General features: G+C 41.5%; 3 protein-coding genes across 3 annotated transcripts; 2 read left to right on the top strand and 1 right to left on the bottom strand.

Moving 5' to 3' along the window:
- Window positions 1-243: 243 nt before the first annotated feature.
- vps72a (vacuolar protein sorting 72 homolog a) lies at window positions 244-6,431 on the top strand. Its single transcript, XM_084455220.1, has 6 exons — window positions 244-640; window positions 2,095-2,247; window positions 2,369-2,483; window positions 3,052-3,228; window positions 4,916-5,060; window positions 5,448-6,431. Exons 1-6 carry the CDS (start codon window positions 524-526, stop codon window positions 5,833-5,835), a joined length of 1,095 nt encoding a protein of 364 aa, XP_084311346.1. The 5' UTR covers window positions 244-523; the 3' UTR covers window positions 5,836-6,431.
- A 1,194-nt stretch (window positions 6,432-7,625) lies between these two features.
- Window positions 7,626-11,376, top strand: LOC311322863 (cathepsin S-like; the record flags this gene model as incomplete). Its single annotated transcript, XM_084454981.1, has 7 exons — window positions 7,626-7,745; window positions 8,059-8,181; window positions 8,516-8,668; window positions 8,989-9,213; window positions 10,513-10,678; window positions 10,972-11,074; window positions 11,277-11,376. 7 exons carry the CDS (start codon window positions 7,626-7,628, stop codon window positions 11,374-11,376), a joined length of 990 nt encoding a protein of 329 aa, XP_084311107.1.
- A 1,250-nt stretch (window positions 11,377-12,626) lies between these two features.
- sf3b4 (splicing factor 3b, subunit 4) lies at window positions 12,627-16,421 on the bottom strand. The gene is made up of 6 exons (XM_084455114.1): window positions 16,384-16,421; window positions 15,277-15,405; window positions 14,391-14,933; window positions 13,866-14,036; window positions 13,132-13,293; window positions 12,627-12,868 (listed from the first exon to the last, which is right to left on the bottom strand). Exons 1-6 carry the CDS (start codon window positions 16,415-16,417, stop codon window positions 12,696-12,698), a joined length of 1,212 nt encoding a protein of 403 aa, XP_084311240.1. The 5' UTR covers window positions 16,418-16,421; the 3' UTR covers window positions 12,627-12,695.
- Window positions 16,422-16,532: the final 111 nt, after the last annotated feature.

The raw sequence follows: 16,532 nt of genomic DNA, 5'->3' as shown, positions 1-16,532 counted from the left end.
GCCAACAAACCAGTTGCAATGTAGTTCATTGCTCCAAATAAAATGTAAAAATCTACTTCTTTAATTGTTGATTGGAGGACCCCCCCAATGCCATTGCAATATTCTGAAGCATCAAATCTCTTTAGGATTTTTTTCAATGATGGGAACTGGGAAAGAGAGTGTGCGCTCGCGAGATCAGAATGGTCAACATCCGAAAATGCAACATCCGGTCGGTCCTACATCCATGGGTCGGTCCCGCTTGCTAGTTAGCCTAGCGAGTAGCTACATGCTAGGTGGTGCGTTGGTTCGCTTGGCTAATACAGCACTAGGTTAGCTAGGACAATATCGCTAGCGTACAATATTTTCTATATGCTAAATAGTAGTGCTATAACAGTTAGCTGAGCTAGTGCTAGTTAGCTTGTTCGTTCGGATGCAGTTAACGCTAGCTAACGTTAGCTAGCTAGCTGGTCTTTATTTATGTTAGCTTGTCAAATACACAACCTTAACCGAGTACCCAACTAACGCGTTTCTCAAAAAAGCTACCATGAGCCTTGTAATTACTCGAGAACCACGAAAGACGGCGGGTAACCGCATGTCGAAGTTGCTGGATGCTGAAGAAGAGGATGAATTCTACAAGACTACCTATGGTGGATTCAATGATGTGAGTAACGTTAGCTAATAGATGTGACATTAGCTAACGTTAGCTCGTTAGCCATATAACGCACTTCTTTCTTTATCCAAAGAAAGAGGTGCTTTACAATGGCCTCTCATTCACCCATTCACACACAGATTGCGACAGCTGCCATGCAAGGTGCTAGCCTGCTCATGAGCGCTCATTGGGATTTGAACCGCCGCCCCGCTCTATCTCCTGAGCCAAAGCCAACCCATATACGTCTGTGTAACTAACTCAATTAACTAGCTAGATATACGAGAAGATTGGGTAACTGTACCCAAGCTATTTCATCATGCTTTACTCTACGTTAGACAATGAAGGCAAAACACATTTTGGATGAATGGTAACGTGCTATGGTGCTGGTCATGAGGGGTCAATTGAGTAATCAACGTGTAAACATATGGTCTGGGAACAAAATACCACCAAGATTTTTTGTGTGTGGCTGTATGCCAGCGCACCTAGGATAACGTTTGTCTCTCCCACTCCCTTCCTCCCTCCGTTGAATGTTGACCTGCCGTTGAATGTTGACCTGCACAAGAAGCAGTAGTCCCAGCACACCAAAATAAAGAGGACACCAAAATCAACCCTCTGATCTCCACTGGACAAGTAGAGTAGCGGTGAAAGCAATGGACTCCCACACGGGAGATCGGGGTTCAAAGCCCTGGTGGGGGTGATTTTATGGGACTATACCCCAAACCTAACATTATTTCAAGTAAAAGTAGGGCTTTTAATTTTTTTTTTTTTTTTAATAAAATAAAAATCTGTTACAGAGTTATGGTAGCAACCCTAGTTCAATGGAATTCTTCAGCTTGTTGGCACTTGTCCTATACGTTCATAGCAAATAATGACAAGAGACACTGTATTAAAGAAGTAAAGAAGCACTGATGCATTGTCCACTTAATGTGCTATTTGTATACTCCAAATTAAATTTCATCTTAGTTTTTCAATGCTTTTTTTTTTATTGAGGAGGATATATTTTCTATGTGAATGTTGTTAACATTCATGATATTAAAGAGGCGTGGTTTTAAACCACAGGTTTACTTCATAGGCTGAGAACCCCCCCCCCCCCCCCCCCCCGCTCGGTCAACAACTCTGACAATTATTGTAATAATCACAATTATTTTTCTGGCAATTAATCGTTAAGCAAAATTCATAATCGTTACAGCCCTAAGTAAAAGTGTTGAACTCATCAGTGCAGTGGACTGTTTTTCTAATTGTCCATTGTGTTTTTCTCTGTCATGCCGCTGTAGATGCTTGCAGAAAAGCATCTGCCGGTACCAGGGGCTACAAAACAATGATTTGGAACCGTGTCCAAATTTGTCAGAATCATCATAGTATGATATTGATAAGCTCTTCCAGTTCTCATTTCCCAAACTGAATTTTGAGTGCAAGTCAAGTTGTTTATGGGTAAGATGTAAGTAATGTGCACGTTTTCCCCGTAGGAATCAGGAGATGATGAGTATCGAGGGGAGCACTCGGACACAGAAGATGAGGTGGACAGTGACTTTGATATTGATGAGGGTGATGAGCCAGACAGTGACCAGGAGGAAGATGGACCACGCAGAAAGACCCGGGTTGTCACTAAAGCTTACAAGGTAATCATTGCTTACTCTTTTCCTATCCCACTTGCAAATCATTTGAGTATATTATATTCCCCTACCATTACTCCCATTGTGCTCTTCTTAATATATATTTAAATTTTGCTTATTTTCCAAGGAACCTCTTAAAGTGGCAAAACCCAAACAGAAGAGGCCCTCAGAGGAGCTTAAGAAGACAGAGAAGGCAAAAGTAGAGAGAAGAGCCCCACAAGAGTTTCAGGATTTTGGGGAGAGTAAGAGCCTGCCGTTTTTGATCCAGAATATATTGATGAGATTCATTCTTACCCATGTTGTTTTTGGTTTACTACAACTACAGTTGGCTAGGCCCACTAATTTGTACAACCACCACATCAAGATGTTGCTTACAATGTATCTAAATAATATACAACATTGCGTACAATTGTGCACTGCAAGCCATGAAAGATGTATAAATTATATTCAGACATTTTCCAGAAAAAACTAATCAGATCAGACAGAATGTCTTAATGGAAATTAGGGGGGGGGGCATTTTCAGAGCCATTTATGTACTGAAAGAAAAGCAACACAGCACAATATATGTATGTGTGCATGTGTGTGTGTATATAAGTGTGGCTTAAATAGCTGTCATATGACATAGTGGCATATGTACAGTAATTGGAGTCATGCATCTGGGGTTAATTGTGCATGTCAGACTACAGCCAATGACGCAAATGTGCTGTCTTGGGTATCCCGCCTAAACTAGCTTTGCTCCACTAGTTGATAAAAAATATCAGCTTTTTACCAAGATCTGCTACCTGTCACTGACTGGCAACTCTTTCCCAGCTCGAAAGTCAGTGCGCCAGTCCACCAGCGAGCACACACGAAAGACCAACCTGCGCTTACAAGAACGGCAAGACGCCCCACGCCGCCGGAGGGGCGCCCACCATGACCAACCCCTGACTCAGGAGGAGCTGCTAGCTGAGGCCAAGATAACTGCTGAAATCAACCTCCGGTCCCTTGGTGAGACAATAGGATATACATCTCAGTAGTTATGTGCTGTCATGATATTATTATGATTATTCTATTTCATCAGGGAGTCACATTGCAACAAAAACTTCTAAGCTATTCCATAGGAATGAGCCTATAACCATACCAGCTGGGCAAGGTGACTTTGCTAGCTACCTAACCTAGCCCTAATGATATTGTCCTGCTCGATTGCTGTGCAACATATCAACTCACCAGTTGTTAAAACGTATTTCACAACACTGGTTATTCTAGCCAGCAATGTCAAATATATGTGACACTTGTTTTGGCTGTCTGGCACAATACGGTTAGCTACATTAGCTAGCTAACGTTAGCTGGTCACGAGTCCCAGTCAGCTAACGTAGTATAGCTTTAGATGACAACAAGTTTGCTTGCTGTGAATAGCCTACAACAGAGCCTACAACCGAAATGTTAGCCAATTAGTAGCCTAGTAGATTTACTTTGCAGGCTAGAGATAGGCCCCCAAATAATTTTACAGCTCGTTTCATTCGATGCACAACAACAAGCAGATCCACCGAGAGTGCTCTTTTCAAGCACCGCTCTTTCACTTGTGCGCTCACTGCGCTGTATGAGCCACCCAGGCTGATCTCACTCACGCTGCGTCAATGCTGATATTTTATTGCAAAAATGTTGTCCATGCTATGATCAACAAATGCTGATATTTTGTTAAGCACTGAACCATCAATGCTGATATTTTGTTGCAAAAAACATCACCTGCCAAAGTGTCGGGTGGCTTCCAAAACATACACGCATTTGGCGCTTGGCGGGTGTTAATTTCGAACCCTGTTTTTACATGTTTGGCATGGCTTGGACATAAGCATTCCCCTGGCACTTGTTTTCACTGCTCCCACGGAGGACTATGTGCAAGTCATAGCACACTATCCCTTTAAGTGAGATGAAAAAAAAAAAAAGATAAAAGTGATCGTTTATGAATAGTTCAAATGTCCCATAGTGAAAGTGCTTAGTGGTGCCAAAGACGCAGAACTTGAATTTAATAGGGAATGTTTAGAAAGGCTAGAGATAGATGGAAAGAAAGAGAGGGGGATGAATGTAGTGAGATGAAAGTGAGGAAGGTTTTGGGCTATATGAACATGCTGGTAGTGACAAAAGCTTTAAGAGTTACATTGCTTTAAATCCTAGATGGAAAGATCATGAGATACTGTAGCTGAAGAGTATAAGAGGGATGGGTGGCTGCAGTGACAAGTTTGTATAATAACATGAGACCACAATTTGTTGGGGGAAAAAGGGATATTTGTTCTAATCCACAAATTATATTTTTCCTAACATCAAAGCATTTATTGACCAACATATTTTAATATCACTTCACATTTATTCAGTCATGGTTCATATTGATACATCTCATACTTTGTGTAGAAATGATCTCACACATGGTTTATGCACAGATTTGTACTCACGCATTATTGATAAATGAGGCCCAAGGATTTCTGTATAACGAAGTTAAAGGAGTACAGTAGTAAAGGGAAAATGCATGTTTAGCCCTGTGTGCCCACTCTGTTCTTTGATTATATGGATATCAAAGTATATCTGCAGCTGTGGCTAATATGCTTCTCACTTCAGTAAGATCTATATTTTTAACACTGTTTTGCTGCTGTTTATTAATCAGATACAGTATATAGTTTTAATTGTTTTTTCACTTTTAAAGAAAACTACGAGCGCCTGGAGGCAGACAAGAAAAAGCAGGTCCATAAGAAGCGGCGCTTTGAGGGACCAACTATTCGCTATCATTCTGTCCTCATGCCTCTGGTGTCACACTCCATCCTAAAAGAAGAAAACGTGGATGTAGAGGGGTAAGGAGGCTATTCAACCACCAGCAGTATTTTTCAGGCTAAATATCTCTGAAATGATAGAGGGTTACAAACATCTTAAAAGGGGCATGTGCATGTTTGCGATTCATCGTCCTTACAATCAGGAACACTGCGCATGCGTTTACTTTTACTGTAGACTATTTATTTTTTTATTATTTAATGTATTCTCTTTGCTGTTGTGAACGATAATGCCATGTTTATTGCATGTTCAAATATGTTATTTATTGTAATGTGTAGGCCATTCTATTTGTGTTCTTAAAAGCACAAAAAAGTATTCTTAAAAAAAACGTTTTGGGGATTTAATTATGTTCTTTTCTATTTGTACTTTCTATTAAGTGTTGATTTGTGAATCTCCCTTTTCACTTAAAGGTTGGATCAGGACACCCCACAAATCACTACTCCTGTGGTGCCAAATTCGCAGCAACATGTGGGGGGCCTGTGCTCCCGCACTTACATCACCTTAAGTGACGAGGAGGCATTTGAGGCAGCCTTCCCCATGACTGCGCGTACTGCCCCCCAGCCACCCATCCAGGAGGTGTGTCCTGTCACTCACAAGGCTGCACTGTACCGGGACCCTGTTACGGACATCTGCTATGCAAACTCTCGAGCCTTCCGCACTATCCGTGATGCTTACCGCAAGTATGTGGGTGCCCATGGATTCCCCAACACTTCTGGGGGGATTTCGGGACTTGACACCTCTGGTCCCCGGGGTGCTCGTCAGAAGATGCTTGTCAAGCAAAGCACAGCGTCTACATAAGGGTTTCTATCCTTCTGTAATTGATACAGGCAATTGTTTACATGTACTTTGCTGCCCCTTTGCTGAGGTACAAACGGGGGATTTTATTACATCAAGATCACACACCACCATTTTCCTTTGTTGAGCCTTAGATTCGATAGAGGGGGATACCTGTGCCCATGTTCATGAAAAAAGACTGCTAGACTATATTCAACTCCATGAGGTCAATTAACCAGTTTGGGAAATTGGGTCATCTAGAGGCACCTGTACAGATCTGAAGTCTTACTTTACTGTAAGAACCTTTCCACTGATGAATTCCATGATCACTTATTGAATTGCCAATCATTATTTGAATTTTAAACTGAAGATGTGTCCTCATAAAAGTTGTTGCCAACAAATGGAATCAATGAGACTTGTGATACTAGACCTAGTGTTTTTTTGTTGTTAATGATGATGTTCTGTTTTATAAGTTTTCTATACACCTGTTAATAAATACAAACTGTTGAACATAGGTGGCAATAACATTACATTGCACATTATACAGTAGCCTACCTGTGGCCTATGTATGTGACAGACTGACATCTGCTATACCAACGATGATTTCAGACAGGTTTTAACATTAGACATCCCAAATTACACTTGTCGACATCAGTGGCAGTGACTCAAAAACCTGAGGACAGGAGGAAGAGAAGCGAACTGCCCATGGGCGCCGGGGGGCACTTTCCCTCAGTTATTATTTGAAATATATCAGCTTTAAAATGTGGATTTATAGTCAATTTTAGCATATGAAAGTTTGGTCAATGCGGCGTCTAGTGTATATGTCTATGGGCGAAACAACACCGAATGAGAAAGGCCCCAGACTAATCGGCCTTCACTGTGGTAAATCTCGAATTTGATTGGACTAACAAAATGTCAATATCTCAATCCTGTTCAGACGAGGCCAGAGGACTGTTGCCATAATTTTCAGCGTTTTGGCCAATCACAAATTAGCATGAAAAAATTGCATTACATTGTATAAAAGAACCCACCCTGAGGCTAGCCTCCCTTAGATATATATGGAAGCTCCAGCTGCATGTTATAGATGGCACTGTTGGAGCTTTAGAATTTCAATAATGGGTTTTTATCCATAGGAAACCTGATGTATGAACAAAACTGAGATAATATTAAATATTGATTATAAATAAATGCATATATTTATATTTTAATCCCTCTCTTCTCTCCAAAAACTGAGGAGGACTGTCCTCTACCTCAATGGACGAGCCTCCTCTGGTCGACATGTATATTCCTAAACACACACATGAACATATATCCTCACACTAATAAAAAGTATGCGGAATAACAATAGTTCTTGCTTTCAGCAAGCACACTAATGATAAGAAGAATGTGCAATGTCCAACTCCTACAACCGCCGGTATTTATCCAATGGTTGCAGGGGAAAGTTAATTAAGGCTGCACACGTGCGTGATGTGTGACTGCAAGTGTTTTATTGACACGACTATGTGGCTATAAAGACGACCAGTTATTGTAGTCCATTTATTATTAGGCTACCCGTCCTCCTCGCCTTCTGTCTGAGGTACCTCTTTCAATATAATTGAAGCCTAAATACAACTTAGTGGCGCATAAAGATGGGCAGACTTGATTTTACAAGCCTACCGATGTAACGGGAAAATATTTTGTATCCAGTTTAACCTTTAGAAATGTGTATTTCCTTTGTTTACAGCTACATTTAACTCGCATATACTATTCCCGTAGGCTTAGCCTAGGATCGTTTAATAAAACGTTAAATTTGTCCAGGTGCTCAGAATCCGAGAATGCTCTGGGGACTGTTTTTCGTCCTTCTGTGCGGATCTGTAGCGGCCCTCATCGAGTATGATTTGGATAGACACTGGGACCTATGGAAGCAGACCCATGGCAAAATATACGAGCATGAGGTGAGGATTCCAATATTCGTTGCATGAGCAATGTCCTAGTTAATCGCTGTATGACAAGTCATATTCATGAAAAAATATCACGTTACCACTCCATCATGGGTGGGGGGCATGTTAACTGCACCTGGCAACAACCAGGTAGGCTACCGTTTGCCCGTTTCAGCACCACGTATCCGAGTTTGGAGGGTGTCTTCTTTGTATTCCCCGGTATGGTAGATGTGAACATGAATTTAGCATATTATGGCCAGGTCAGGTTTGGGGCATTATTGATGGCTATTTGGAAGCTATTTAGGTAATGTCATGCCCTTCTTGTCAGGTCGAAGAGTTTGGCCGCAGGCGGATCTGGGAGGAGAATCTCAAGATGATAAATCTGCATAACCTGGAGGCCTCATTGGGCATGCACTCCTACGAGCTGGCCATGAACCATCTGGGAGACCTGGTGAGTAAAAGGGAGTTGCAATTGCATGGCAGAAATTAAATTGGCTGATCTCATAGTAATGCATGGCTCTAGGATGTGACCAAAAAGTAGCTATTTTGGTCAGGACTAAATGTAAAATCAGTAAAAATTAGAATGTAGTGCCATTAGATCCCACAGCACAATGTTTTGTCCAGCCAACAATTGGTCAGTGCAGTGCAGCACAACAGCCGTTTGACAGACGGACTGGAAGATGGCATGTTTATTTTTTTATTTGGTAACTGTTCAACCATTCTTTTCTCTTTTTTTGGGGGGGGGGGGGGGGGCGCATGCTGATGGTTTGTGGTGAATCTTCCAGACTAACGAGGAGGTCAACAGCACACTCAATGGCATCATAATGCCCGCTGACCTGGAGAGGGGTCCCTCCACCACGGTTAGGGTGTCAAGGACCTATTTGCCCCAATCTGTGGATTGGAGAGAGGGAGGCCTGGTAACTGAGGTGAAGATGCAGGTAGGAAAAATTACCAATAGTGGATTTTGCATGTTTGGGCTTTGAAAGATGACATGCATCTTCTGACATGATGGGCCACATGCAACATACAGATTTTGGTAACAAACAAGCACTTGAGTCTAACTAAATGGGAATTGCATCTTGTACAGAGTAACATCTGTTTTTAATTTGTCAACAAAAGTTTGCACAATTCACACAAACATTTGCCTTCACTGTGTATGCAAGCAAGCACAGTGCTTTACTATGCTAATACTCTATTCACTACCCCCTTGTAGAAATGTTGCCACTGTAGTTTATTGGTGGTTTGGTTTGGTTTGCAGGGTTCCTGTGGTTCTTGTTGGGCCTTCAGTGCTGTAGGGGCCTTAGAAGGTCAGTTGAAGATGATCACAGGGAACCTTGTCTCCCTGAGCCCACAGAACCTACTGGACTGCTCTAGCAAATATGGCAACCATGGCTGCCATGGTGGCTTCATGACCAGCGCCTTCAAATATGTAATGAGAAATCAAGGCATTGATTCGGAGGAAGCCTATCCCTACACAGGCAGGGTGAGTTTAATATAGTTATACTGTATGCAAGTGCATTTCACTTACTTTGCTTGATTTGTACAATTTTAAATGTCTACAATATGGCAAAAACTCAACTTTGCCACATTTTACAGTTACCCTCTTATGTTATATACAGAACTATCACTTAACGAACATTTACAGCTACTGAACTTTCAGAGCAGTGAAGTTATGAACATGCTTAAGAGATTCAGATGGCCTTAGCTTGTGTACACATTGAGCTTAAAGGAGTAGTAAAGGGAAAATGCATCTTTAGCCCTGTTAAGGTTACTTATGATCATATACAATGGTTCAGATCAAAACGTTGACAAAACTAGCACTTTTGAGAGTCTGATAATTGCTTTAACACCGTTTTGGTCATACAATGGATGTGGGTGGGCATCTTGAAAAATCTTTCAAAAACATATTAAACTCTCGATTTCAAAGACAAGAAACTCACGAGGTGTTAGTTGGCGTTCTGACATAATTGCCATAAAGTAAGATTCTAGTTCATCTGGAAAGGCTTTTTTAAATATTTGGCATGGAACTATTTAGTCGCAGCACATACGTGTGTAAATGTCTGCAAACTAGGTAGCCTAGCAACATAAACAATAACAATAGCTACCGTAAGTAGTTCCGCTTCCTGAATCCCCTCTGCGGATTGATCTACACATCTACAATGGTCGCTACAAGTCAATGGATTTCATAAAATGATCAATAAAACCCTACAGGATTCATACTTTGCGGCGAATTTGATGTCAGAACACCAACGGACACCAATTACCCCCTCGGTGAGCTTCTTGTCTTTGAAATCGAGTTTGATATGTTTTTGAAAGATTAAGGTGTCCATCCACATCCATTGTATGACCAAAACGGTGGTAGAGCAATTATCAGACTCTCAAAAGTGCTAGTTTTGTCAACGTTTTGATCTGACCCATTGTATATGATCATAAGTAACCTTAAAACAGGGCTAAACATGCATTTTCCCTTTACTACTCCTTTAATTGAATTGAGTAAAAGCAGCCACTTGGTGCAGGGGTATGTGGTCAAAAATATGAACTGACACAGCCAGGCAGAAGCCTTACTATGTATCCTGCATTTTCATCCCCCTTGAAATAGGCTCCTTGACCTAGAACATGTTCAGATTTCTCAAAGCTTTCCTCAAGTCATCACATTTCAACTTGTACTGGAGGCGAGAGTCTGAGGAGGGAAGATATTTGCCGACATGTCCTAAGAAGGTTAGCTTGCACGAAGACTGATGTGCGGAAGAAGATATTTAACCCATCTTTATTTCTCTTGTAGGCACAATGGTGCAAGTATATCTCAGAATACCGGGCTGCCAACTGCTCTGGTTACAAACTCTTACCTGAGGGGGATGAGGAAGCACTGAAGGAGGGCCTGGTCACTATCGGGCCCATCTCTGTCGCTATTGATGCCTCCAGGCCGAAGTTTGTTTTCTATCACCGTGGTAAGGAGTAGGCATTTGGACCGACCTTGTAGCATGTAGCATGATTTGTATCTGCCTGTAGCATATAAGTGGGCTTGCTGAAACACACAAATGATCATTGACTGGGAAATGCATTCCCTTTAATGTAATGAAATGTCTGTATTTTTTTTTAAGTAGCCTAAAGGCTAGAAAAGTGAGCAATAATTTTAAGTTGAATGAAGAGTCTGTCATATTGGAGGAAAATGTACTTGAGTATTTTACATAACCGTAAACCTAATGATGGGAAATATTATTCACTTAACTGTGCTCTACAGGAGTATACAGGGACCACACATGTACCCGCAATGTAAACCATGGGGTGTTGGCTGTGGGATACGGCACTGTAGATGGATATGACTACTGGCTCATCAAGAACAGGTTGGTATAGCTTCCCCTAATGTCTTGGAATTTTTTCACTGCTGTAGGACCGGGCTTTTAAACCAGGCTTGTCAACCTGATTGAACACCATCTACTCAATGCATCTTCCCCCTTTAGATTTTTAAATGAAAATATTTTTGTCCATTAAGGAGAATGGATGCAGTTCCTTCTACCATGACATTTTCAAATTTCTCTACTGCAGTTGGGGCGTACACTTTGGGGATAAAGGCTATATCAAAATGGCAAGGAATAAACACAACCAGTGTGGCATCGCCCTGTATCCAAGTTACCCTATCATGTGAATACTCCAGGCAAGGTTGGCAAGGAATAAACACAACCAGTGTGGCATCGCCCTGTATCCAAGTTACCTTATGTGAATACTCCAGGCAAGGTTGGCCCAATCATTGACATGAGCTTCATACCATGCACAAGAAACTTTTTTTCTCAACACTTCTCACCCTAATGCTTTTGTTTAAAAAGTCAAATTTGTTGTTTTACCTTACAGTAAGTACTTATGAAAAAATAAATCATTACTATAAAAGATGTCATAGTCTGAGCATTTTTGGTAAAACCATGATTTACATAGTTTCAGTATATGCTCCAGGATGCCTGTTCATAATCAGAGTGAAGCATGACTGTACATTTCATGAAATGCAATACTGGAAGGGACAGATTCAATTTAGAACAAACTTGACACCTTTATTTGAAATGCAACATTGGGCTTTGCAAGGCTTATTTTGTGCTCAACATGGGGCTAATGGTGCTCAGACTCCCAAGCCTGTAGTCAATGTTTTAAACACATTTACGGGGAGGCACGTAACTCTGCGTTCTCACAGCACGGTCTGTGTTCTGTGTCACTATGACAAAAACAACAAGTCACCATTTATTTAAAGGGGAGAGACTACTGTCAAAATAGTGTCCCCCCCCCCCCCCCAACTTCAATTTTCAGATGTTTTGATATTTTTTAACATCACTACATTAACAGAGAAATGGCTTGACTTGATTAAAAACTGCTATTCAAATTGTTGTACCGGTGCAATAAACATGAATTCATAATGCTTTATCGGCCATTTTCTTCAGTACCTGACAGTGACATCTCAACTTCCAGGACAGGTGCATTCACAAAACTTTACTGATTCTCAGATGTATTCTGCATATATTTACAGCAGGAATTGTGAACCTCGTCTCTTCATTTTAGGTTGCATTTTCTGTCTAAAAATGGGCTCATTTGAAATTAAGCAATTCTTTAGATGGTAGGTAACAAAATATATGCAAATGTATGAATATCCAAAGTAGTATTGCCTAATTTGCATACCGTAACTTTTGAGAACGTGTAATACAATTTTTTTTTATTAAACTGGCAAAAATTCATGATAAAAAATAAAAATAAAATCCTATTCAACTGTAGTCTACCCTTAAACCATGCAAACAAAACAGTTCTTAAATACTGTTTATGAATAAACTTGTCCCCATATTTGTATTAAAATGTTTTATTCCTCATTCGGATGAGATCTGTACAGACATGTTTAACGATAAAAAAAAAAAGGTTTGCTACCATCATGTTCCAATATTGTAGAAATTACACAACACAAAATGACAAGTCTTGTTGGAATACTCAAGTCTATGAAGGCATTGGTCCTCTCATGGGACCCCGAGGGAGAGACCCAGGGGGCCTTGGTGGCATTGGAGGCCCCCTCTGGTAGCCAAAGGGAGGTGGCCGTGGTGGTCCACCACCATACCCTGGTGGAGGCATGGGAGGAGGGGGTCCCCTCATACCTGGATGCATTGGGGGACCTGGAGAGTCAGAGACAAAAGTTTTTCACAGCTGGACATAACAGGCCTAATTTTTCAACAAGGGTAGGGGGCAGTCATGCTGCGGGACAAACCCTTCACAAGAAGGTTTTTAATGAAGTACTTTTTGCAATGTTTAATTTATCTATCTAGCATACAACCTCATTGACACTCCAATTCTTCATGAATTTCAGTCCCAATCTATGCAACATCTTAACATGAACTCTTGAGGTTGCTTGAGGTATTTAAGTAAGCATAACATTTACCCATGTGATGCCCAAAGGGTCCTCTGGGTGGCATGCCCATGTGTGGGTGAGGTGGCATGCCAGGGGGTGGTGGTGCCCGGTGCTGATTGGATCCTGGGGGTCCCGGAGGCGGAGGCACCATACCTGGCGGTCCATGGGGGTGCATCTGCATCTGGGGCATTCCTGTGAAGAACAGAAAATAAAAATACAATTTATGATGTACTCAGTCTTGGTCAGGATTCAGTTACATTAGGATTGAGTTTAATGATCCTTTGTGAAGTGCTTTCAGAGTTTCACTGTCAATAATTACTTGATCTAAGTTTATACAAACCCTTAAATTGTTCTTAAATCACACCACTTGGAGCATTTCTAAACAACCTAGACATTTAGGCAAGCATGAACTTTTATGTCCATTGCTATTCATAGGAAGTATTATTCTTTTCTTCCACTTGTCAGTGGTGAAAGCAAGCATTGTTTTTGTACAGATCACAAGGCTTTTCTATTTTCTAAGCGCAACTATACTGAATCTAGTATTTACACCTATTTGACCCCCTTTTCTAAAATGAACCTTGGCACAATATGATGTGGTTGTAGAGACCTGTAACCTTTGACATACTCCGTTAGCTTTGCATTTTGAACCAGTTACTTAAATTAACATTTGCCATGTTTTGTGATGTAAAATTCAGCATAGCTGAGGTGTGGTATGTTCCAGCATACAAAACCACAGTGAAAAAGTAACTTAAAACAACCTTTACCTGGGTGCATGCCTGCAGGAGGGAAGGGAGGTGGCCCAGGCGGGGGGCCAGAACCCCCTCCTTGTGGTCCTGGTGTTACTGGAGCTGGGGGCATGGTCATGCCAGGGGGCATCCCAGGGGGCATAGATCCAGGAGGTGGCACGGGAGGGAAGGCACCAGGTGGGGGCATGCCTGTAAAACAAATTTTATTCATTTTTTATTTTACAAGTCATTACAAACACAAAATGTGGTTTATGTCGCATAATAGCACTGAAGCATCCTGAAACATAAGAAATACAGCTACTAAGGTTTCTATCACTCCCTCAGTGACTCTGGCCAATGGTCATATGCGATTTCCAAGCTGACTTCAACTGTATTAAAAACTCACTAGCCTAATATTAGTTTTACATTTTAGGAAAACCTTTTTTCAGGAACCACAATTCCATTTCAAGTAACATGGCTACTTGTACCCAAAATTGTGTTATATTATATACTATACTACTACTAATACTATATTATAATGTCATGATTATAATGAATTCCTACCAGGCATAGGCATCCCTGCTCCCATTGCAGTGAGGACCGGTGTCGGGGCAGATGGCGGGGGTGGGGCATCAGCAAACAGCTGATGCGGTCTATCAGCCTGCGAGAGTGGGTTCTGGGCAGCCAAGAGGCGCTCTGCAGCCGAACCATGCCGCTCGCCCTTAGAGTCCTTCTTGAAAGCGTAGGAAACGGTGATGGGCCTGTTGCATAAGTACTGGCCATTCATGGCCTCGATAGCGGCATCGGAGGCATCGAAACTGGCAAAATTGATGAAGGCGTAACCCTTGGAGTTGCCGGTATCTGGGTCACGCATGATCTTCGGCGTCTGGAGGATAACTCCAAAGGCACTGAAAGTATCATAGAGGAGCTTCTCATCAATTTCTGGATCAAGGTTGCCGATGAATATGTTGGCACCCACATCCAGGTTTTTATTGTGCGCTGAGGCCTTGTTGACTCTGATGGGCTTGCCGTAGAGCTTTATCATGTTCATAATCTTGATGGCATAGTCTGCATCCTCTTCACTGAGGAACTCCACAAATCCATAGCCTGGAGGGTAGGGGAATGACACACAGGGGTTAGAGAAAGATATTAAGTTTGAGTCCTATAAAATGAAATGTCCTATTAATGAGTGCATCTGTCAAGTCATTCTCAACATCATTAATGATTTATCCAACATTCTCCTCATCTTAACGGAAAATATTAGCAATATATTAGTTGGTCATCTTCCTTAGCGAGTAAATCACTGTAAAGAAGATACCCCTCGTATTTGGGACATTGGATACAGCCATAAAATAGCCTAAATTCCATATGAAAGAAGCTCTCCAGCTAATAGAAGATTGCTCTTTAACATGAAAGGCTCAGGTCAAGTCCTATTGTGTTAGCTACTCACCCTGGTGCTGTCCAGTGACTCTGTCTTTCGGCATGTGTGTGTTGACCACAGGCCCAGCCTGTAGGAACAGTTCCCACAGCAGTGGCTCAGAGACTTTCTCATCCAGACCTCCCACATACACTGTGGCATCTGTAAAGGTAATAAACAGGAAAGCCATGTCAGTCAATTTCCAAAACAGTTTACATGTCTGTAGTGTAATAGGGTAGTACTAATAAAATAAAAACCGTATAGCTAAGACAAATATGGTTTTGTTTTAGTATTTTAATAAAATGGTCATAATCCAAGGGTACTACTAACATGGTGGGACATGTTGCCCTACCAAGGCAGACGTCTCAAGACTCACACTGAGGCTGAGCTATGCATTCACATCAAGCATTGCTTATTGACAATTCGAATTAGCAACTAGCATAAAGGTATTGAAAACCGTATCCTTGTCTGAAATCCATTTTTATGATTGTATTTCGCAATGTGCAAATCATGAGGCCCTATCAATGTGCACTGTGTGAGCTTCAGCTTCAGAAAACACTGACAGAGACTAGCTGGGATATATGGATATGCTGCAGGGAACCCAATTGTTAGCTACCCTAGTAGCTAGTAAGGCATTTCTGGCACAAATGCTTGAAATTGGCACTTCCGTCATTGCCGCAAAAGACAGTGTGGGGAAGGTGCTTCTTTTTTTAATACATCCATGGGAAGGTCAGGTGCTGTCAGCAACACTGTCCTACATAGTTAGCACTTAGGGTATGCTATGCTATTAGAGCTAATGTAAACAATTGCTATCTAGCTCATTCATTAGACACCATCGCAAGAAATCGCGACCGCAGCTGTGATTACATCCTTGAGACACTCGAGACTCAGTGTGCCTATTCTACCGAGCTAACGCTAGCTACAGTTTAACATATATTTACTATCAGCTAGTCTAGCTAACGTTGGCTAACTAGTGCTAGCTTTATGCTGCTCGTTTGACAAAGGATGAGAACTGTCACAGTTACACGCAAAAACAGACGTAACATTAACTTGTCACTAGTGTCTTTTGAAATACCACGTAGACGCAAAGTCGTTTCTCTGTATCAAATGATGTGAAATAAAGACTTTAAATTAGACTACCTTGATTCCGCTCCGAAATCGGCCCCGCCGCCATTTTAAAAATAACGTGCACCGCGTGTAACGGAAGTTTCTTATTCTTCCTCTTGTGTCACAGGTCAAGTGAAGTCGTCATTTTGTAGGCCTTCCGCAACTTCCGTGGCGAAAAGGTT

The sequence above is a fragment of the Borostomias antarcticus genome (assembly GCF_949987555.1).
Source record: "Borostomias antarcticus genome assembly, chromosome: 21".
Taxonomy (NCBI): Eukaryota; Metazoa; Chordata; class Actinopteri; order Stomiiformes; family Stomiidae; genus Borostomias; species Borostomias antarcticus.
This window is presented reverse-complemented; position numbering and strand designations above follow the sequence as displayed.